This window comes from Dendrobates tinctorius, unplaced genomic scaffold, assembly GCF_039654945.1.
Source record: "Dendrobates tinctorius isolate UK_male_01 unplaced genomic scaffold, ASM3965494v1 ptg000074l, whole genome shotgun sequence".
In the NCBI taxonomy this organism is placed as follows: domain Eukaryota; kingdom Metazoa; phylum Chordata; class Amphibia; order Anura; family Dendrobatidae; genus Dendrobates; species Dendrobates tinctorius.
Window position 1 is genome coordinate 3,569,344 of NW_027361742.1, and position 21,555 is coordinate 3,590,898.

The 21,555-nt window shown below is 47.0% G+C and overlaps 1 protein-coding gene across 2 annotated transcripts in view; it reads right to left on the reverse strand.

Moving 5' to 3' along the window:
• The window catches only part of LOC141096342 (coagulation factor XIII B chain-like), a 300,511-nt gene extending 287,031 nt beyond the window's left edge, over positions 1 to 13,480 (reverse strand). For both annotated transcript variants that reach the window (XM_073582881.1, XM_073582880.1), the window contains exon 1: positions 13,334 to 13,480. In XM_073582881.1, coding sequence (XP_073438982.1) covers positions 13,334 to 13,412 — 79 coding nt within the window. In that variant the 5' untranslated portion in view covers positions 13,413 to 13,480. The remainder of the gene's footprint in view (positions 1 to 13,333) is intronic.
• Positions 13,481 to 21,555: the final 8,075 nt, after the last annotated feature.

Genomic DNA, 21,555 nt, shown 5'->3' on the forward strand with positions numbered 1-21,555 from the left:
AATGTACGGATCCGTGAAATGTTTTTGAGTTGAAGTCGGCAGGAAGTGGAAAGGGCTTGGATATGTGGTTTGAAAGAGAGATCAGTGTCAAGGTTTGATTCGCTTCGATTTGCCGGACTCTTTTGTATGTTCGCTGAACATACCAAAACCCCATTAGATTCAATAGGAGGCAAAACCAAATGGAGCTCCCCGCTAGGGGCCTGGGGGTACTCGGTACCGGGCCCATTGACTTCCATGGGGGACGGTGTCAAGGCAGCGGCGAACCGGTCCATGTCCCAGAGGCGTCCAGTAATAAAATAGGGGAAAGTTGTGTGGTATTTATGTGGTAAAAATGAAAATAAAGTTATTAGATGGTGAAATACGTGACGCCACCTGTGGTATTCTAGTCAGAGGTGACCAGCGCTGCGGTGTTGCTTCTCTGGAATGGATGTTAGGCGCAGCTATGATGTTGTAGCCCTCCACAGGTAGGGCTGTAGTCCCAGGGCAAAGATGTTAAATAAATAGTAAAAATGGCTGTAAACGTTGGGGTGCAGATAAATGAGAGAAAGACACAGAGAGGTGCAGTTTCTTTACCTTTTTCTGGTAATAGGTTGCAGTCCAGAGTACCACATACAGGTGATGGAATGAGTCCGGCTCGCCTGGAGGCATTCAGGGGATCCACCTAGCCAGGTGGGGATTTAGGACCTTCCTTTCTGCGCTTTGTGTGTGGGTCTCCGCTGTATATAACTGTGCTGCGACCCTCTATTCGTGATGGTTTCACTAACCTGTACGGCTGTCAGCATGAGCCTATTCCACGGGTATCGTTCTCTTCACCATCGGCCCTGGGCTCCTTATCCGCTGACGTGCCCTCAGGTGATTAATGTGTACTTTCAGATTCGGCTATCAGGGCGTACAGTTCCTGTCAGCCTAGGACTCTAATGTCCCTTTTCTCTTTATTAGCGCTTTACTCAGGGGTCTGCTATATGCAGTATTTCAGCTTCCCTGGAGTCTCTTAGTTTCTGCTCTTGTCTTTTCCCTCTTCACTGATCAGCTGCCTGTCTTGAACTCCTCTCAGATCAGCTCCCTGTCTTCAACTGACTGGATCTTCCAGCAAGATCTTTTTACCTCACGTTTAGCTGTCATTTTTCCTCACAGCTCACAGCTGCTTCATTTCCATGACAACCCCCTCAGCTGATTTCTAGCTGACTCACCAACCCCCTCTGCTGGCTAGAATTTATAAGGCATCTCCCTTTTCTGACCTGCAGCAGGAAATTGTGATTAAATCTATTACCTGGCATGGGGGTCCCTTTCTGCTTCCAAGCATGACTTTACCCATTAGAGGGAGGTAATGTCACTGTGACAACCGGACTCTGGGGTGTCACACAAACATATACACAATAACTTAAGGGCTGACGAAAAGCTTCCCAAACAGCTAAAATTAGGGGTAGACACCTTGAACAGACCCATCAATTGACCCACAGTTGAAATTTACAAATGGCAAAGCGGCAGTCAGCCAAAGAATGAGGTATCAGGGTCTGGCTCAACATTTACAGCTTGGAATTGAAGTTTTAATGAGGACCTGGTGGTTAAGGAAGCTGTGTAATCCTTCTTATTTGGGAGACCGGATACCTTGAAACATCTCCAACCTCCATTTTTTTTTTTATTACAGCTGCACTCAGATGGCGCAAACATCAGTTTCATGCAGTACTATTGGTAGAAAAATGTAACAAATGTAACAAAGGAAGTGTTGAGCGATACCACCCGATATTGAAAAATATTGGATCGGATTGGATCGGCCGATATAAAAAAAGAATCGGTTATCGCCGATTCCGATCCCGGAAGTCCCATTCAAGTCAATGGAACAGAAATATCGGAATTAAAAAAAACCCTTTCTTTCCTTGTAGGTTAATTCTACATGAAGAAAAACAATTAATAATAATATAGAATGTATTGTGGGAGGTGTAGGACACATTAAAGCCATAGAGGTTTAGCCCAATCAAATGGAATAGCAGGAATTCAATTTTTTTTTTAAAGACGTTGGGAGTTACAAAGATAGACAATGTTAACCTCTTTTATATTTTGTCAGATATGTATGTTTCACTACTTCCATGCTCTTCACCTTCTTTTTTACTTCTCCCACACTTTCTCCTTCATCAACCTCAGTAGCAGCAGCAGCATCTTTTTCACCAACTTCTTCACCTTATTCATCATCTTCTTCTTCACCGTCTTCCTATTATTCTTTTTTTGTACATTATTCATATTCTTCTTATTCAACGATTATTCTTCATATTCTACTTCTTCATCTTCTTCCTATTCTTCTTCTTCATCATATTCTTATTTGTGACAGGCATTCCTGTAGTTGTTATCTATAAAAGTTTGAAGATTACACCTTGCGTTCTGCCTGTCACAAAAGATTTACAACAGGATTTGTCCGCGTTCAGTTTTCCCTGCAGCAGCAGCCATTTTCCAGGGGCACCACGAGGAGGAACGGACTCACCCCCATGCACTGCTTAGTCTTCTTCTGCTTATAATTTAGATAATATCATTTGCTCTGATTTTTAGTCTTATGCTTAATGTTCTTCTGCTTTTGGTTTTTCTGCTTCTTGGTCTTCTGTCTCTTGTTGCTCTGCATCTTGGTGGTTGTCTTCATGTTCTTTGTCCTCTTGGTCATCTTCTTCCGGGTCATCTTTTTGGTCTTCTTCGGTGTGGTCTTCAGGGTCGTCGTCTTCAGGGTCATCGTCAGGGAGATCCAGAGTGAGAACCAAAAACCATTTCCACAAGCTTGAACTTGGAAAAGTAGCTGAAGGTACAAGAAGGCTGAGGAACTGCCGAGAACCAGCTGACGGTACTGGAACCCGGATGGGTAGCAGAAGGAACAAGAGAAAATGGAACTAGCGAGGACCAGCTGATGGTGCTGGAACCCGGAGGGGCAGCAGAAGGAACAAGAGCCAATGGCACAACCGTGGACCAGCTAACGGTGCTGGAAAACGGTTACTAAGCAGGAAGTACCTGTGCTACAAAGCACTACCAAGGACCAGCAGACGTTGCTGGAACTCGGATACCGAGAAGGAGGCACCTAGGCCAAAGGCACTGCCGAGAACCAGCTGACGTGCTTGAACCCGGATGGGTAGCAGAAGGAACAAGAGCAAATGGAGCTAGCGAGGACCAGCTGATGGTGCTGGAACCCAGAGGGGCAGCAGAAGGAACAAGAGCCAATGGCACAACCGTGGACCAGCTGACGGTGCTGGAAGATGGTTACTAAGCAGGAAGTACCTCTACTACAAAGCACTACCAAGGACCAGCAGACGTTGCTGGAACTCGGATACTGAGAAGGAGGCACCTAGGCCAAAGGCACTGCCGAGAACCAGCTGACGGTGCTGGAACCTGGATGGGTAGCACAAGGTACCCATAATAAACAAGGTTGCAAGGCCGAGAGCAGGACGCAGTTACCGAAACCCACAGTCCAACAGGGGGTGCTTTTCCTATTGGCACTACGGAACCAGCCTTTATTACCAGAACCCGCAGCCCACATAGGAAGCACCGAAACTGCAGGCACCATAGACTCGGCTAACCCGACCGCAACACGACAGGACAACGTATTGTTGGCAAAGAGACGTTGACACTACCCGCAAACAGCAGGCGTGCTGGAACCAGGCTGGGCAGGAGGAAGTACCCGTGCCAAAGACACTTCTGAGCAGCAACTGGCGATGTTGGAGCCCAGAGTCAATCATGCAGCAGGCTGAGGCCTACTTGGAGCGAGTAGTAAATAAGATGTAGTGTGATTTTGGAGGCAGCAGGAGACTTTGTCGTCCACACAGCAGGGGAGCAGCTGGCGTTACTGAACCCCACAAACACTGGAGCATGTGTTTTTCTCTATGCAGATGGCACTTCCGAGCAACAACTGGCTGTGTTGAAGCCCATGATCAATCATGGAGCAGGCTGAGGCCTACTTGAAGCAAGTTTTACATCGGTTGTACACTACTACTGATTGTAACCGTGCTCCACTTAGGCCTCTGGCTCTACTGTCTCTGGTTTTTCCCTGGCCTCCAACCCCGCCAGTTGCTGCTCTGAAGTGGCGTCTGCACAATCCACACTTGTTCCTGGGTTACAGGGGCTCAGTCACGTCAGTTGATCCCCTGATGTGTGTCCGGCAAAGTCTCCTGCTCTGTCCACATTCCCACTACTAGTAATGGGAATGTGGACAGAGCAGGAGACATTGCCGGACACACATCAGGGGATCAACTGACTTGACTGAGCCCCAGTAACACAGGAACAAGTGTAGATTGTGCAGACGCCACTTCAGAGCAGCAACTGGCGGGGTTGGAGGCCAGGGGAAATACTATAGACAGTGGAGCCAGAGGCCTAAGTGAAGCACGGTTAAAAATCAGTAGTAGTGTTACTGTGTAGGCAGCAGGAGACTTTGCCATCCACACAGCAGGGGAGCAGCTGGGGTTACTGAACCCCACTGACACAGGAGCTAGTGTTTCTCTCAGTGCGGACGGCACTTCCAAACAACAACTGGCTGTGCTGAAGCCCAGGATCAATCATGGAGCAGGCTGAGGCCTACTTGGAGCGAGTAGAAAATAAGATGTAGTGAGATTTTGGAGGCAGCAGGAGACTTTGTCGTCCACACAGCAGGGGAGCAGCTGGCGTTACTGAACCCCACTAACACTGGAGCATGTGTTTTTCTCTGTGCAGACGGCACTTCCGAGCAACAACTGGCTGTGTTGAGGCCCAGGATCAAGCATGGAGCAGGCTGAGGCCTACTTGGAGCGAGTAGAAAATAAGATGTAGTGAGATTTTTGAGGCAGAAGGAGACTTTGTCGTCCACACAGCAGGGGAACAGCTGACGTTACTGAACCCCACTAACACAGGAGCTAGTGTGTTTTTCTCTGTGAAGACGGCACTTCTGAACACCAACTGGCGTTGTTGGAGCCCAGGATCAAGCATGGAGCAGACAGAGGCCTGATGTTTTTTGCATGTGGAGGCAGCAGGAGACATTGCCGTCCACACAGCAGGGGAACAGCTGACGTTACTGAACCCCACTAACACAGGAGCTAGTGTGTTTTTCTCTGTGAAGACGGCACTTCTGAACACCAACTGGCGTTGTTGGAGCCCAGGATCAAGCATGGAGCAGGCAGAGGCCTGATGTTTTTTGCATGTGGAGGCAGCAGGAGACATTGCCGTCCACACAGCAGGGGAACAGCTGATGTTACTGAACCCCACTAACACAGGAGCTAGTGTGTTTTACTCTGTGAAGACGGCACTTCTGAACACCAACTGGCATTGTTGGAGCCTTGGATCAAGCATGGAGCAGGCAGAGGCCTGATGTTTTTTGCATGTGGAGGCAGCAGGAGACAGTGCCGTCCACACAGCATGGGAACAGCTGACGTTACTAAACCCCACTAACACAGGAGCTAGTGTGTTTTTCTCTGTGAAGACGGCACTTCTGAACACCAACTGCCATTGTTGGAGCCCAGCATCAAGCATGGAGAAGGCAGAGGCCTGATGGTTTTTGAATGTGGAGGCAGCGGAGGCCAACTTGCAGCAAGTTTTATATAGGTTGTAGACTACTACTGATTGTAACCGTGCTCCACTATGGCCTCTGGCTCCACTGTCTCTAGTATTTCCAACCCCGCCAGTTACTGCTCTGAAGTGGCATCTGCACAATCCACACTTGTTCCTGTGTTACTGGGGCTCAGTCACGTCAGTTGATCCCCTGATGTGGGTCTGGCAATGTCTCCTGCTCTGTCCACATTCCCACTACTAGTAATTGGAATGTGGACAGAGCAGGAGACATTGCCGGACACACATCAGGGGATCAACTGACGTGACTGAGCCCCAGTAACACAGGAACAAGTGTGGATTGTGCAGACACCACATCTGAGCAGAAACTGGCGGGGTTGGAGGCCAGGGGAAAAACTAGAGACAGTGGAGCCAGAGGCCTAAGTGAAGCACGGTTAAAAATCAGTAGTAGTTTGAATGTGGAGGGAACAGGAGACTTTGCCATCCACACAGCAGGGGAGCAGCTGGCGTTACTGAACCCCACTAACACAGGAGCAAGTGTTTTTCTCTGTGCAGACGGCACTTCTGAGCAACAACTGGCTGTGTTGAAGCCCAGGGATTACAGTTCAGGTGGTAGAAACATGAACACAACAGGAGACCTGGATACTGTTGCCAACCAATTAATTATTCTGGAAGAGGACTGGCAAATTCTGGCGAGATCCAGGCCTTGTTCATTTTCAGAAAAGTAAGCCGGTCAACGTTATCGGAGGATAGTCGCCTGCGACGGTCTGTTAGTACACCACCTGCGGCACTAAAGATGCGTTCCGATAATACACTGGCAGCAGGGCAAGCCAGCACCTCCAATGCATACTGGCTAAGCTCTGGCCATGTATCCAGCTTAGAGACCCAAATCTTGAAGGGGGAAGAGCCATCTGGGAGTACACTGACAGGGCAAGACATGTAGTCTGTCACCATCTGACGGAAACGTTGCCTCCTGCTGACTGGAGCCGTCTGTGATGATGTAGACATTTGTGGCGGACACACAAAACTTTGCCACATTTGGGCCATAGTGGTCTTGCCTTGTGCTGAGGCGCTGCCTCTGCTCCCTCTTTGTGCCGAGCTTCCTCCACTGCCTCGACGCACAGAGCTGCTTTGTAAAGCACTAGCAGCACTGCTGTCGGGTGGAATGGAGAACATGATGGACTGCACCAGTGTGTCTTGGTACTCCCACAGTTTACGTTCCCGATTCAACAGTGGTATGAGGCTTTGTAAGTTGTCCCGGTAGCGAGGATCTAGGAGGGTGTACACCCAATAATCAGTCGTGTTGAGAATGTGGGCGATGCGGCGGTCGTTTCTCAGGCACTGCAGCATGAAATCAACCATGTGCTGCAGACTCCCACATGCCAAGGAAACGCTGTCCCCTGCTTGAGTCGTCATCTCTGCCTGCTCTGCATCAACCCACCCTCGCTGTACATACTGACTAGAGCATTGTGTACCTCCCTCCTCTGGAGAGATGTCTTCCTCCTCCATTGACTCCTCCTCATCCTCCTCACAAAGTGTCCCCTGCCTAGGCCTTTGTGAGGAACCACGTAGCGCAGACTGTCCAGAAGCAGATGGCATTTGTGACTCCTCATCCTCCACCTCTTCCAAAACCTCCTCCCTTAGTGCTTGCAGTGTTTTTTGAAGCAGGCAGATAAGGGGGACAGTCATGCTGACTAGTGCATCATCTGTACTCGCCATCCGCGTGGAATCATCGAAGGCACACAAAACTAGGCAGATGTCCTTCATAGAGGCCCACTCAGTGGTGCTGAAGTGTGACCGGCGCACAGCGCGACTTGTTTGCGCCTGATGCAGCTGGTACTCCATGACTGCTGCCTGCTGCTCACACAACCGCTCCAACTTATGCAACGTTGAAGTCCACCTGGTGGGTAGGTCACATATGATGCAATGTTCTGGAAGGCGTAATCGGCGCTGCAGAGCAGCAAGGCGAGATCTTGCCTTGCTGGAACGCCGCAAGTGAGCGCACTCTATGCGGACCTTGTCAGCAGTGCATCAAGATCCTGATAGTCCCTCAGAAAGCTCTGCATGACCAAGTTCAGCACATGTGCCAGACATGGGATGTGAGTGAGGTTGCCTAGGCCAAGAGCTGCCACTAGATTTCGGCGATTGTCACACACTACCAAGCCCTGCTGGAGATTCGCTGGCACAAAACACATGTCACTCTCCTGCTTGATGGCATTCCAGAGCTCCTGCGTTGTGTGGCTCGATTCCCCAAAGAAATTAATTTGAGTACGGTCTGTTGACGTTTGGCCACGGCTGTGCTCATATCGGTCGTAACAGGCTCCTGCAGCGCTGTTTCTGAGGAACTTGAGTAGGAGGAGGAGTCAATGTGTAGAGACTGGATTCCTGCAATCCGTGGAGTTGGCAGAACACATACAGCGCCACTCTCCAGATCTGTACTCGGCTCCACAACATTGACCCAATGGGCAGTGAGGGAAAGGTATCGTCCCTGTCCATGGTTACTGGTCCACGCATCGGTGGTCAGGTGGACCTTGCTACTGACGGCATTTAGTAGTGCATGTTTTATTTTCCCCTCCACATGTTTTTGCAGGGCAGGGACGGCTTGCCTGCTGAAATAAAAGCGTCTCGGCACGGTGTATTGTAGGACTGCCAATGCCATGATGTTCCGGAAGGTGTCAGTCTCCACCAGCCTGAATGAGAGCATTTCAAGGGCCAGTAGTTTGGCAATGCCAACATTCAGAGCCTGTGCTCGGGGATGGTTTGCCGAGTATGGCCGCCTTTTATCCCACGCCTGTGCTACCGATGGCTGTAGATTGGCCTGGGAGTGTGAGGATGACTGGGAACGTGGAGCTGTGGGTGGAATGTCACTGGGTCTCCGGACAACAGTGCCAGAGGTTCTTCCTTGGCGATCCTGTGAGGAAGCCGAACCAGCTGTGTATGAGCTGGAGGAAGAGGCCCCAACACAAGCTGATGAGGTGGTAGGTGGTGCTGTACGTTGGCCTACGTCTTCAGTGTGTCTGTGTAACTGCACCTCGTGCTTGGTCCGCACATGTTTCCACATATTTGTGGTATTGAGGTTGCTGACATTTTTCCCTCTTTTGACTTTCTGATGACACAGCTTGCATTTGACAAAGCAAATGTCATCTGCAACTATGTCAAAAAAGGACCACGCACTGCAAGTCTTGGGAACGCCCGTTTTGGCTTTTGAATGAGGAATGCTCCAAACGGGTGCCGAAGTGGAGGCTACAAGCAACCAAGTCTGCCCCCTCCCTCTCCCTCCTGTTTTGGCCGTTTGGGTAATCTCTTCCTCAGAGCTGCTCCCACCACCTTCCTGTTCCTCACGCCATGATGGGTCAAGGACCTCATCATCTACACTCCCCTCTTCAAACACCTGCTTCTCCTGGGTTGTCTCGCCAGCACCGTACGCACCAGAAAGTGGCAACTGAGTCTCGTCATCATCTGAGGTGTGCTGACCATAGGCACTGGCCCACCCGCCTCTTCAGATTCAGAGGGACAAAGAAGTTGCGCATCACTGCATACTCCCTCTTCTTCACATTCTTGAATGCTGCTTGGCTGGCCCCCTCTTACCAAGCCAACAGATTCAGAGAACAGAAGTAGAGACTGTGATGGCTCCTGTCCAGGGCTCTCTGACTGCCTGGGCACTTTAGCAGGTGGTGAAGAGACAGATGGTTGCTCTTCAGTGCTCTGGCCCTGAGAGGACGTGGAAGACATTGAAGTCGATGCGTTAGCTGCCATCCATCCGACAACGGCTTCAATTAGCTCCTCCCGCAGCAGTGGGGTGCGGCGAGGTCCTACAAAGCTGTGCATAAAGGACTGTTGCCTGCTAAAACGGGGGATGCTGACTCACTGGTGCCTGCAGCAGGCACAGAATCCCCACGTCCTCTCCCTGCAGAATCCCCACGTCCTCTCCCTGCTGAAACTCCACGCCCACGCCCATGTGCCTTACTCCCTGCCTTCTTCATCTTGGCAGACTGATAAAGATAGGCATAAAAGTACAAAGGGGGGCTTAGTGTGCTTATTCCTGAACAGCTGGTAACAGGTATAAGAAACACTAATTTTATGAAGTGTGTGTGTGGACTACACTTTAATAGGAGCTAATGTGGCCTACACAACTGTCAAATGGAGTGTTTGGTGAACTTTGTTTTGTTTTTTGAAAAAAAAACTAAAAGGATGTGACCAAAGATTTGAAAGCGATAGTATCACAAACTTTTTGGAGCTATTACAATGCAGGAAGGTAACCTACAATGCAAAAGATGAGGCTCCAAAAAATAGGGTAATACTAATCTGGCTGCAGCTAAAGGGCACAAGCCAGAAAAAAGGCTCCTCTATCTACTCCTATATAGTGTTTGCAACCAACCAATTTAGATGGATACGGATGGATGCACACTAATAGGAGAATAAAAAATGAGCTGCAATAAAAGAAAAATATATGTAAGGCAGTGACGCACGCTGAGCGGCCTACAACCAGACGTAGCTGCAGGACACACTACTCAGTGTGAGCTGCACTCACACACAGACAGAGACCTCTCAGACAGCCGTGAACAGTGCAGATAAGTGGGCACTAGCACTGAAAGGCTGCAGAGAGGGTCCGCTGTCTACTCCTATAGTGTTTGCAACCACCGTATATGGATACGGATGCACACTAATAGGAGAATAAAAAAAGAGCTGCAATAAAAGAAAAATATGTGTGAGGCAGTGACGCACGCTGTGCGGCCTACAACCAGACGTAGCTGAAGGACACACTACTCAGCGTGAGCTGCACTCACACACAGAGACCTCTCAGACAGCTGTGAACAGTGCAGCAAACTGGGCACTAGCACTGAAAGGCTGCAGAGAGGCTCCGCTGTCTACTCCTATAGTGTTTGCATCCAAAGTATATAAATACGGATGGATGCACAGTGTACACTAATAGGAGAATGAAAAATGAGCAGCAAAAAAAGAAAAATATGTATGAGGCAGTGACACACGCTGAGCAGCCTACAACCAGACGTGGCTGCAGGACACACTCTTCAGCGTGAGCTGCACTCACACAGACCTTGCAGACAGCTGTGAACACTGCTGCAAGGCAAAAGAAAGCTACAGTGGTGGATTATGCAGCCTGGGTAAAGCACACTATGATTGTGAAAATCGCTATCTCTAACTGTCCCTCACAGTCTTGAACAGCAGCCTGTCCCTAACTGAATTCACAGCAGAGTGAACCAGGCGGCGGCGGCGGCTTTTATAGTGCATCATGACATCATTTCAGCAGCCAATCACAGCCATGCCATTAGTTAACATGCCTACATGCCTAACAGGATGTGCCCACACTTCTGAGGATTGTCATTGACTGAATCAAATCAAACTGGCTCATAGCATTATGGGAACTTCCGATTCCGGTATTCGATATGCTAAAAGTATCGGAACTCAGTATCGGAATTCCGATACAGTGAATATCGGCCGATACCCGATACTTGCGGTATCGGACTGCTCAATACTAAACAAAGGTAGTTGACTGAAAGTGAGTGCAGGCCTTCCTGTCTGGGAGCCCTACTTACACAGGCAACCCACCAGATGGACATCCAACTTGAAGTCTCCACATTTCAAAAAATAATTGTCACAGACTCTTGTACCATGGATCTAACAGTGGCATGGTACACCAGTGTAGGCTGGATGTGCTGGGTGCCCTGATATCTCATGCAACAGCTCAATTTGTTTTTCCCAGCTAGACTAAGGTGGAACAAATATCAGCTTGGTAGAGCACTAATGTTAGAAAAATGTAAGGATAGTAACACTGTTAGTTGACTAAAAGTAAGTGCAGACCTGCCGGTCTGAGAGCCATACTGCAACAGGCTCCACAGATGAAGGACACCCAACTTGGAGTACAAATATTTCCCAAAATTAGGGGGAGGCAACAGGAAACGTGGCATCAATTCACCTACAGTATAAATGTAATAATGGCACAGCAGAAGTCAGCCATGTACCATGAATGAGGTATCAGGGTCTGGGCCAGCATTTAGAGCTTTGAATTGAAGTTTCACTTAAGATGTGTTGGCTAAGGGAGCGGTGTAAGCCTTCTTATCTGGGAGCTCTGATACCTCATGCAACACCAAAAATATGTGAAACGACTCACAGAAATTACTTATACCACTTACGCTACTGCAGTTAATGTTTTGGCAATGACGCCATCACGTTCCCGGGGTTGGATATCTACAACTGGGATGTCTTGGTTAAAATCATTTCTAAGATTGTGTACAAGTGTGTTTCGATACTCCAGCATGCACCCATCCTTTTTCAGGGTGGAAGCAGCAGGCTAAATTTACTTTCATACCCGGGATCTAACAGAATGGCCATCCAGTAGGCAGCACTATTTCTTATTCTAAGAATACTGGCATTGTGCTAATGATAGTGCAGCATGTTTCGGGCGCTCCCATGAGGTCCAAGTCCATGCTGTGTTGGTATCGGGGTAACACTCAAGGTTGATTCCTCCATATCCTCCTGCTAATCAGGGACAACAGTTCCTGACTGTTGCACATCCATCACCTCATCCTCATCAATTTGTTCTTCGGCTCCTGCATCTTCACTAACAGTTTGTTTGGTACCATGAGCCCCTCCCTGATCACTGTAATCCACCCTCCCAGGGTACACATCTGTGCTACAACAGTCCCGAAATTTGAGATATTTTTATCCCTTCCGCATCCTCCTCTGCTACTAACGCTTCCTCTGGAACGATCACCTCCTCATGCAGACTATTCAAAGTGTGCTCCAGCATTTAGATGACCAGAATAGTGTTGCAGATAACAGCATCATTAGCGCTAACTATCTGAATAGCCATTTCAAAACTGTGCAGAGGTCCATCACCTGTGCCCGCTTCGCAAGTCTGATTTGCACCATGTCCAGACTGTAATGGCACAGGCTACGCGAAAGGACACACTACACCAGGGCTTGTTGCTGCTGCCACGGTTGCTGCAACTTGTGCACAGCAGAATTCCACCATGTCGACACATGGATAATCAAATGGTTAACCAGTAGGCCTAATGACAATCGTTGGGCGTGAGAACACAGCAACCGTGCTTTCTGCAGCAATGCATCCAAGCTGGGATAGTGGCTGAGAAATTGCTGTACCACCAGGATGAGGTTGTGAGCTGTGCAAGTCACGTTTGTGAGGTTTCCACAGCATAGGGCCGCCACCAGGTGTGCACCATTATCACACACAGCCTTCCATGTTCCTCCTCCTCATTATCACCCAATCTGTGTTGCGAAAACGAGATGAGGCTGGGCTGTGTAGCATCATCCAGGAAAGTTTCTTGCTCTATCTCAACTTGCTCTGCTACAAAGCCTCCTTTTTAATTGTGAGTAGCGAGCGTTTCAGTAGAAGCAGGATGGCGACGCTAATTATGTCATCATCGACGCTCACCATATTGGTTGAGTCCTCAATGTCTTGGAGAAAGGCCCAGAAGTCAGACATCCATGCCCACTCATAAACTCTTATGTGCGGAGGCTGACCGGAATGCCAACGGGCATGGTGTAGCTGGTATTCAACTATGGCCCTCTGCAGCTCACAAAAATTAAACTTAAAATCATTTCGCAATCAAACACAGACTTTTTTTCGGGAAACCAATGAAGCGAGACATTTATTCATGCAAGTTTCTGAGCCAAAGCCAGATGTGAATTTAAAAGTGATTTGGGCTCAAAGCATTTTCTCAAAAAATGGTGCATGTGAAAGTACCTTTATATTTCCTTGTATTCTATTTTTCTAAATATATAATCAACAGAAATGTGTGACTAAGGACTTATGCAAAAACGCAGAAAAAATTAAATGATGTCTTACCATTCCCATTCCTTGACTTTGGAGCTGCATGACAGGTAACTGCAGTCAGAAACAGAATAAAGAGACTTAGTACAGACATCCTGAGAAACTCAAAGAAGAGCTGTTATGTCCTCAGCGCCCTGCTTTTCTCTGCAGGTCTAAACACACTAAAATAGAGTATTTACCACTAAATAAATTGTCCTTGAGTCTTACTGGAAACACTGGATCCCATCCAATAATTGCTGTTTAAAGAGGAGAAAAGTAAATAAGCTACTCGGCATTTCTGTTGAAATCATTTGAGTAATGCTTAAGCAAAGGTCATATTTCATATGCACAATATAAGGGTATATTTACACAAGCAAAGTTGAAAAGCAGTAGAAAACAGCAAAAAACAGCGGCATGACAGACCCACCCATCCAGCCATCCTAGATAGATGAGTGGATGGGGGTTTGTCATGCCACTTATCAGTTCTCAGTGTTTGAGGGAAAGGTGCTCTCTTCCTTGGACCATGATGTCACTGAGATTAGCTTTACCACCTATTGAGGAAACATCATGGTGATATTTCCGTAAGATGCTGGAAGGAACTCACATTGGAAATAATTATTTTCTTTTTACCAAGTTGAGTATCTCCAGAAAATGCTCAAGGAACAAATACATAACATTAACCCCTTAGTGGCCAAGCCAATTTTGACTTTAATAACCAGGACAATTTTTTTTTTATATCTGACCAGTGTCGTTTTACGTGGTAATAACTCTGGAACACTTCAAAGTATCCCAGTGATTCTAAGAATGGTTATTTTTGTGACATATTATACTTCATAAAAGTGGTAAAATTTGTTTGATATGACTTGTATTTATTTGTGAAAAAAACGAAATTTGGCAAAAAAAATTGAAAATATCGCAATTTTAAAAATTTTAATTGTTATGTCCTTAAACCAGAGAGTTATACTGCACTAAATGGTTAATAATTGACATGTACCACATGTCTACTTTATAACAGCACATTATTTTTTCTTTTTTTGTTAGAAAGTTAGAAGAGTTAAAAATTCACCAGCAATTTTTATTTTTTCCAACAAAATTTACAAAACCATTTTCTTAGGGAACACATCACATTTGAAGTGACTTTGTGGAGCCTATATGACAGAAAATACCCAAAAGTGATACCTTTCAAAAATGCACCCCTAAAACCACATTTAATGACTGTGTGCCACCCTTTATTGCTCTCTCAGAAAAAAGCGAAGCAGAAATAATTATTTTTTCTATAAAATAGTTTTTATTGTATAAAAGCGCCAAAACATAATAAAACTAGATAAATGAGGTATCGCTGTAGTTGCACTGACCTGAAGAATAAAACCGCCTTATCAATTTTACCCTACACGATAAACCCCCAAACGAAATGCCTAAATTGCTGGGGGGTTTTTCATTCTGCCTCCTAAAAATCGAAATAGAAAGCGATGAAAAAATGTCATGTGACCAAAAATAGTACCAATAGAAAAGTCAACTCGTCCCGCAAAAAACAAGACCTCAACTGACACTGTGGGCAAAAATATGGAAAAATTATAGCTCTCTAAAATGTGGTCATACAAAAACTATTTTTTTGCAATAAAAAGCGTCTTTTAGTTTGTGACAGTTACCAAATATAAAAACCTAATATAAATCTGGTATCCTGGTATCACTGTAATCGCACCGACCTGAAGAATAAAGTCGCCTAATCACTTATACCGCACAAGGAACAGTGTAAAAAATAAATAAACCAATTCCTCGCATGCTGTTGATTTTTTCATTCTGCCTCCCAAAGATTACAGTAAGGCTCGGCTCATATTTATCCTGTGTTCTGTGTTGAGCGCTTACGCTGGGGTTTCCATGTAAATCTATGAAATACGTAAGTCAGACGGAATCCCAGGCAGAAGATTACATATAATGAGGCAGATGGAGGCACTGTGAATGCCGTCTGACCTGCCTGTGATCCAGAGGTGGCCGTATTTTTTTTTTTAAATCTTTTAATTGAAAGATTTCACAGGATAAAGTTACAAACATGTAACATCACAGTGTAAGGTCAGAATGATTCAAAGTCATCTTTCACAATAACATGTAAGTAACATTACACTCTCAATCACAGAATAAACAAATAAAGAAAAGCTAACAAACAGAATGAATCAGCATATTAGGACAATTTCCATTATGAAGCATTGCACACTCAATTAAATTAACGGGTTCTTTGTCTAAATTCAGAGCACGTACCAATTCAGGTCATAATAAAAGTACACTCCTTTAGTCTATAAATATCATCACAGTCCATATGTTGAAAGGGCATACATCAGGGTTTGTATCGTGAGATAGATGACGTCATGGCATTAGGGGATAGCTTTGTTAAGGGTGAATCACACCCTTTCTCAAATATTTTATGGAATTTCTGGGGACATCCTCTATTTCTACATAATACTTTCTCATATGGTATTATATCATTCACTATTTTTTTCCACTGGCTAATAGTGGGAGGCTTCCCCCCCACCCACCTTAATGCTTTTGCTTTCCTAGCAATAAAAAGAACTTCCCGTCAAAATATTCAATAAAAGTGCAGCTGCAGATCTGCATTCACATTACCCAAGAAACATATCTCTGGACCGCATTCAATTGGTATCCCAGTTATTTGTTCTAATGTGGTTATCACTAGAGATGAGCGACTTTGCCTTTTTTCGAGTCGAGTCGGGTTTCATGAAACTCGACTTTCTCAAAAGTCGGGTCGAACGAAATCGGCCGATTATCATGAAAAGTCGAAGGCCGACTGAAACACAAAACCCAATTCAAGTCAATGGGGAACCAAGGTTGGCAGGGAGAGGAGGACAGGAAGCACACCCACAGTGCCCATTTTAATGCCAAAAACATCAATTCTTATTACTTAAGCTTGTCAACCTTAATTTACTTTATAATAATAGTTAGGCATTGAAAACTGGGGGTTATTTGGCTAAAGTTGTGGGGGGGGGTAGGGCTGGCTCCAGATTTTCGTGGGCCCAGGGCCAAAGAGTGTCAATGGGCTCCTTTAACACATGCCACAATTCATGATCTTCTGATACGGCAGAGAAATAGCAGTATAGTACAATGAAAAGTACTTCACTTCTTACATCACATGACTGATATCCATTTTAAATTCTCCAATAGCTCCAAAAACGGACAGTATATTACTCCATACAGTATTATGGACACCGCATAGTGCGCTATACAGAGTAATGAAGCCCATATATTTCTCCATACAGAATCATTGGTCCCATATAATGTTTGAAACAGTATATGATGAGCTCTACATAATGCTACAGTATATGTTGGTCCCCATGGATGAAGCTCCACTGTGTTATGGGCCCAAATAATACTCCATATATAATGGGCCCCATTTCTAATGCTCCAGTGCATAATGGGCCCTGTAAATGCTGCTCCAGTGTCTGATGTCCACCTTTGGAAAGCTCCAGTGTATGGTGGGCCTCATATATCATTCTCCAGAGTATAGTGCTCCCCAAAAATAGCTGTCCCAACATTGAAAACAATTAAATAAGTCTCCTCGCTAGGGAATCGCTATACTAGTCTGGACTCCTCGTCGTCCCCAACTTCCATCTCACTGCACTTGGACTGTTTAGGCAGAGGGCGTACAGACGTGATGTCATCACGCTCTCTGACCAGAATGTCACTGTCAGGAAACGCGGAAGACGTCACGGCGGTGCAGCAGGGAGAGGTAAGTATTTCAACTTTGCAAGTGCTGTGATCCTGAGCAAGCAGGGGGGGCCCTCTCGTTGGCGATGGCACTGACACAGGGCCCCTCATAGTACGCCGGTGTGTCTGACGGTGGGTGTGCACCCCCCACCATCAGAGACACTTGATTCTACTATGAGTGCCAGTGCCTTGTGCCAGTGCCGATGCAAAAGAGTGTGCCCACCCACCTGTCCAGGGCAACGGCACTCTCACGGGTGTGTGCGCCAGGTGGTGACCCCGGCCCTGGGGGGGAGGCAGCCCAGTTAGGGAGGTGGAAAAATTGTCATATGTTGATGTTGGACATTCAGCAGCTGCAAATGGAGTAATTGGAGAAGTCCGCAGAAGAGGAGGACAAAAGCAAGCCATTTTTCTGGCAACCTACGTATCAGCAGGGGAGGGTGGGACAAAATCCTTTGAAACCCATGCATGGTTCATTTTAATGAAGGTTAGATCATCAACATTTTGGGTCGACAGACGGGTCCTTTTTTCTGTCAGGATTAGTGTTGAGCAATACCTTTCTGATATCGGGAAATATCGGATCGGATTGGATCGGACCGATACCCCAAAAATATCGGGTATCGCCGATTCCGATACCGGAAACCCATGCAAGTCAATGGGACACAAATATCGGAATGAAAATAAACTCTTTCTATCCTTGCACATCCAGTTCGGGAGGGGGGAAGAGTGTGGGCAGTGCGTGGGCGGAGACTGTGTGTGTGTGCGGGCGGGGTCTGTACAGGCCTCTCGGGGGTCTGTGAGGGTCTGTGAGGGCCTGCCGGGGGTCTGTGGGGGCCAGCCAGGGGTCTGTGCGGGCTGCCGGGGGTCTGTGTGGGCCTGCCGTAGGTCTGTGCGGGCCTGCCGGGGGGTCTGTGCGGCCTGTCAGGTGTCTGTGCGGGCCTGCCGGGGGTCTGTGCGGGCTGCCGGGGGTCTGTGAGGGCCTGCCGGGGGTTGTGTGTGTGTGCAGGCATCGTCCGATGGGACTACAAGTTCCATCGGGCTATGCCTGCTACAATGACAGTGATGGACACATTAGCCAATGATGGGACAGTAGTACTCCGATCATCCAACTATTGTGTTGAATGCAAAAAAAAACCATACATACTACATACATACTACATATATACAACATTCATACAACATACATACATACTACATACTACATACATACTACATATATATTACATTCATACAACATACATACTACATAATACATACATACTACATATATACCACATTCATACAACATACATAAATACTACATACTACATACATACTACATATATACTACACACATACTACATACATGCATTCATACATTAATACAATACATACATATAGACATACAGTACATATAACATAGAGTACATACTCACCATCACTTGTCACTTTGATCCCGAAGCCAGTGTCATGTGTAAAAAATATTAAAATAACAAACAAACAATATACTCCCTGATCCGCAGAAATCCACGAGTGTCCCACGACGATCTCACGTGGAGAACAGCAGCATTAGCTGATGCAACCGCTCTCTAGGGGCTCCAGGAATACAATGACCGGAGGTAGGTATCCTTCCACACTGTATTCCTCCGCCACTATAAAAAATAGTCCCTTGTCTCAATTTTGGCATTGCTGTGTGAGAAAGTTCCCATGCAGCTTTTGCCATAAAGTGAGACCAGTGAACTACAGTAACCTCTCAGTGATGCACTGCAGGAGATCGTCGTGGGACACTCGTGAATTTCTGCGGATCAGGGACTATAGTGGTTGTTTGTTATTTTAATATTTTTTACAGATGACACTGGCTTCGGGGATCAAAGTGACAAGTGATGGTGAGTATGTACTCTATGTTGTATGTACTGTATGTCTATATGTATGTATTGTATTAATGTATGAATGCAGGTATGTAGTATGTATGTAGTATGTATGTTGTATGTAGTATGTGTGTAGTATGTATGTATGTTGTATGAATGCAGTATATATGTAGTATGTATGTATTATGTAGTATGTATGTATTTTGTATGAATGTAGTATATATGTAGTATGTATGTATTATGTAGTATGTATGTTGTATGAATGTAGTATATAAGTAGTATGTATGTAGTATGTATGTATTTTGTATGAATGTTGCATATATGTAGTATGTATGTAATATGTATGTATGTAGTATGTATGTTTGTGGTTTTTTTTTACATTCAACACATTAGCCGGATGATGGGACTACTACTGTCCCATCATTGGCTAATGTGTCAATCACTGTCATTGTAGCAGGCATCGCCCAATGGGACTTGTAGTCCCATCGGACGATGCCTGCACACACACACAACCCCCGGCAGGCCCACACAGACCCCCAGCAGCTCGCACAGACCCCCGGCAGGCCCACACAGACCCCTGGCAGCCCGCACAGGCCCCTGGCAGGCCCACACAGACCCCCGGCAGCCCACACAGACCCCCGGCAGGTCCGCACAGACCCCCGGCAGGCCCGCACAGACCCACGGCAGCCCGCACAGACCTCCGGTAGGCCTGCACAGACCTCCGGCAGGCCGGCACAGACCCCCGGCAGCCTGCACAGACCCCGGCAGGCACGCACAGACCGCGCATCATGATGACATAATTTCAGCAGCCAATCACAGCCATGCCATTAGTTAACAATATGCCTAACAGGATGTGCCCACACTTCTTAGGATCCTCAACTGGCTCATTGCATTATGGGAACTTCCGATTCCGGTATTCGATATTGTAAAAATATCGGAACTCAGTATCGGAACTCCAATACAGCGAATATCGGCCGATACCCGATATTTGCAGTATCGGAATGCTCAACACAGTCAGGATTGATCCAGCAGCACCGAAGACTCGTTCAGATAACACACTAGCAGCAGGGCAAGCGAGCTCTTGTAAGGCATATTGTGCCAATTCAGGCCAGGAGTCAAGTTTACTTGCCCAATAGTCAAAGGGGAATGACCGGTGAGGGAAAACATCGATATGGGAGAAGTAGTTTGTTACCATAGTTGACAACTGCTGTCTCCTGTCACTTTCGATCGATTACCAGTCATGTGAGCGGTACTTGAAAAATCAGTCCACAACATGGTCATGAAACCCCTGTGTCCAATGCCACTTCGGCTGTGTGCACCACGAACACCTCTTCCATGTTGCCTCCTACGGCTCGTTGGAAAAACATCACCGCCGCTGTGTGCTGGGAATGCCTCAAACAAACGGTTTACCAGAGTTGCTTGTTTGTTAGCCATTATTAGCTCTAGGTTCTCCTGTGGCATGATATTTTGGAATTTGCCTTTATAGCGTGGATCCAGGATGCTGGCCAACCAGTAGTCGTCATCGTTCATCATTTTGGCAATGCGGGGGTCCCTTTTTAGGATCTGCAAGGCATAATCTGACATGTGGGCCAATGTTCCCAGTGTCAATGATGCACTGCGAGTGCTGGGTGGAGGAGCACTTTCAGGCAAATCCACATCCCCCCGGTCATGCACAAACCCAGTACCAGACCTTGCCACGCCAACATTTTTTATTGCCCACTGAGAAGCATCCTCCTTACCAAAATATTCATCCCCATCCTCCTCCTCCTCCTCTTCCTCCACCTCATCCAGGACAGTTCCCTGACCAGACAATGGCTGACTGTCATCAAGGCTTCCCTCCTCCTCTTCCTCCTCGGCTGCAGACGCCTGCTCCTTAATGTGCGTCAAAGTTTGCATGAGCAGACGCATAAGTGGGATGCTCGTGCTTATGATGGCGTCGTCTGCGCTTACCAGCCGTGTGCATTCCTCAAAACACTGAAGGACTTTACAGAGGTCTTTCAGCTTCGACCACTGCACACCAGACAACTCCATGTCTGCCTGCAAACTGCCTGCCCGTGTATCCTCCCACAAATGAATTACGGCCTGCCTCTGTTCGCACAGCCTCTGAACCATGTGCAGGGTGGAGTTCCACCTTGTTGCAACGTCGATAATTAGGCGGTGCTTGGGAAGGTGGAGCAATCGCTGCAGCTTCTGCATACGACTGGAGTGTACGGGCAACCGGCGGATGTGCGAGCACAGTCTTCGCACCTTATGGAGCAGGGGTGTTAACTCTGGATAATTATTGAGGAAGCACTGCACCACCCGGTTCAAGGTGTGAGCCAGGCAAGGTATGTGTCTGAATTTTGAAAGGGCTATGGCTGCCACAAAATTCCGGCCGTTATCACTAACTACCTTGCCTGCCTCAAGATGTAGACTGCCCAGCCATGACTCAGTTTGTCGCTGCAAGTAGTCGGCCAGTATCTCCGCGGTGTGTCTGTTGTCGCCCAAACACATCATCTTCAACACAGTCTCCTGACGCTTACCACTAGCTGTTCGATAGTGGGACACCTCGTGTGCAACACTGGCAGCTGCAGATGGAGTGCTTGTGCGACTGCGCTCTGTGGACGAGCTTTCGCTTCTAGAGGAGGGTCGAACGCCTACAGCCAACTGTTTCCTATACTGTAGGCTAGGCAGCACTGTCCCACCGCCGCTGTCCCC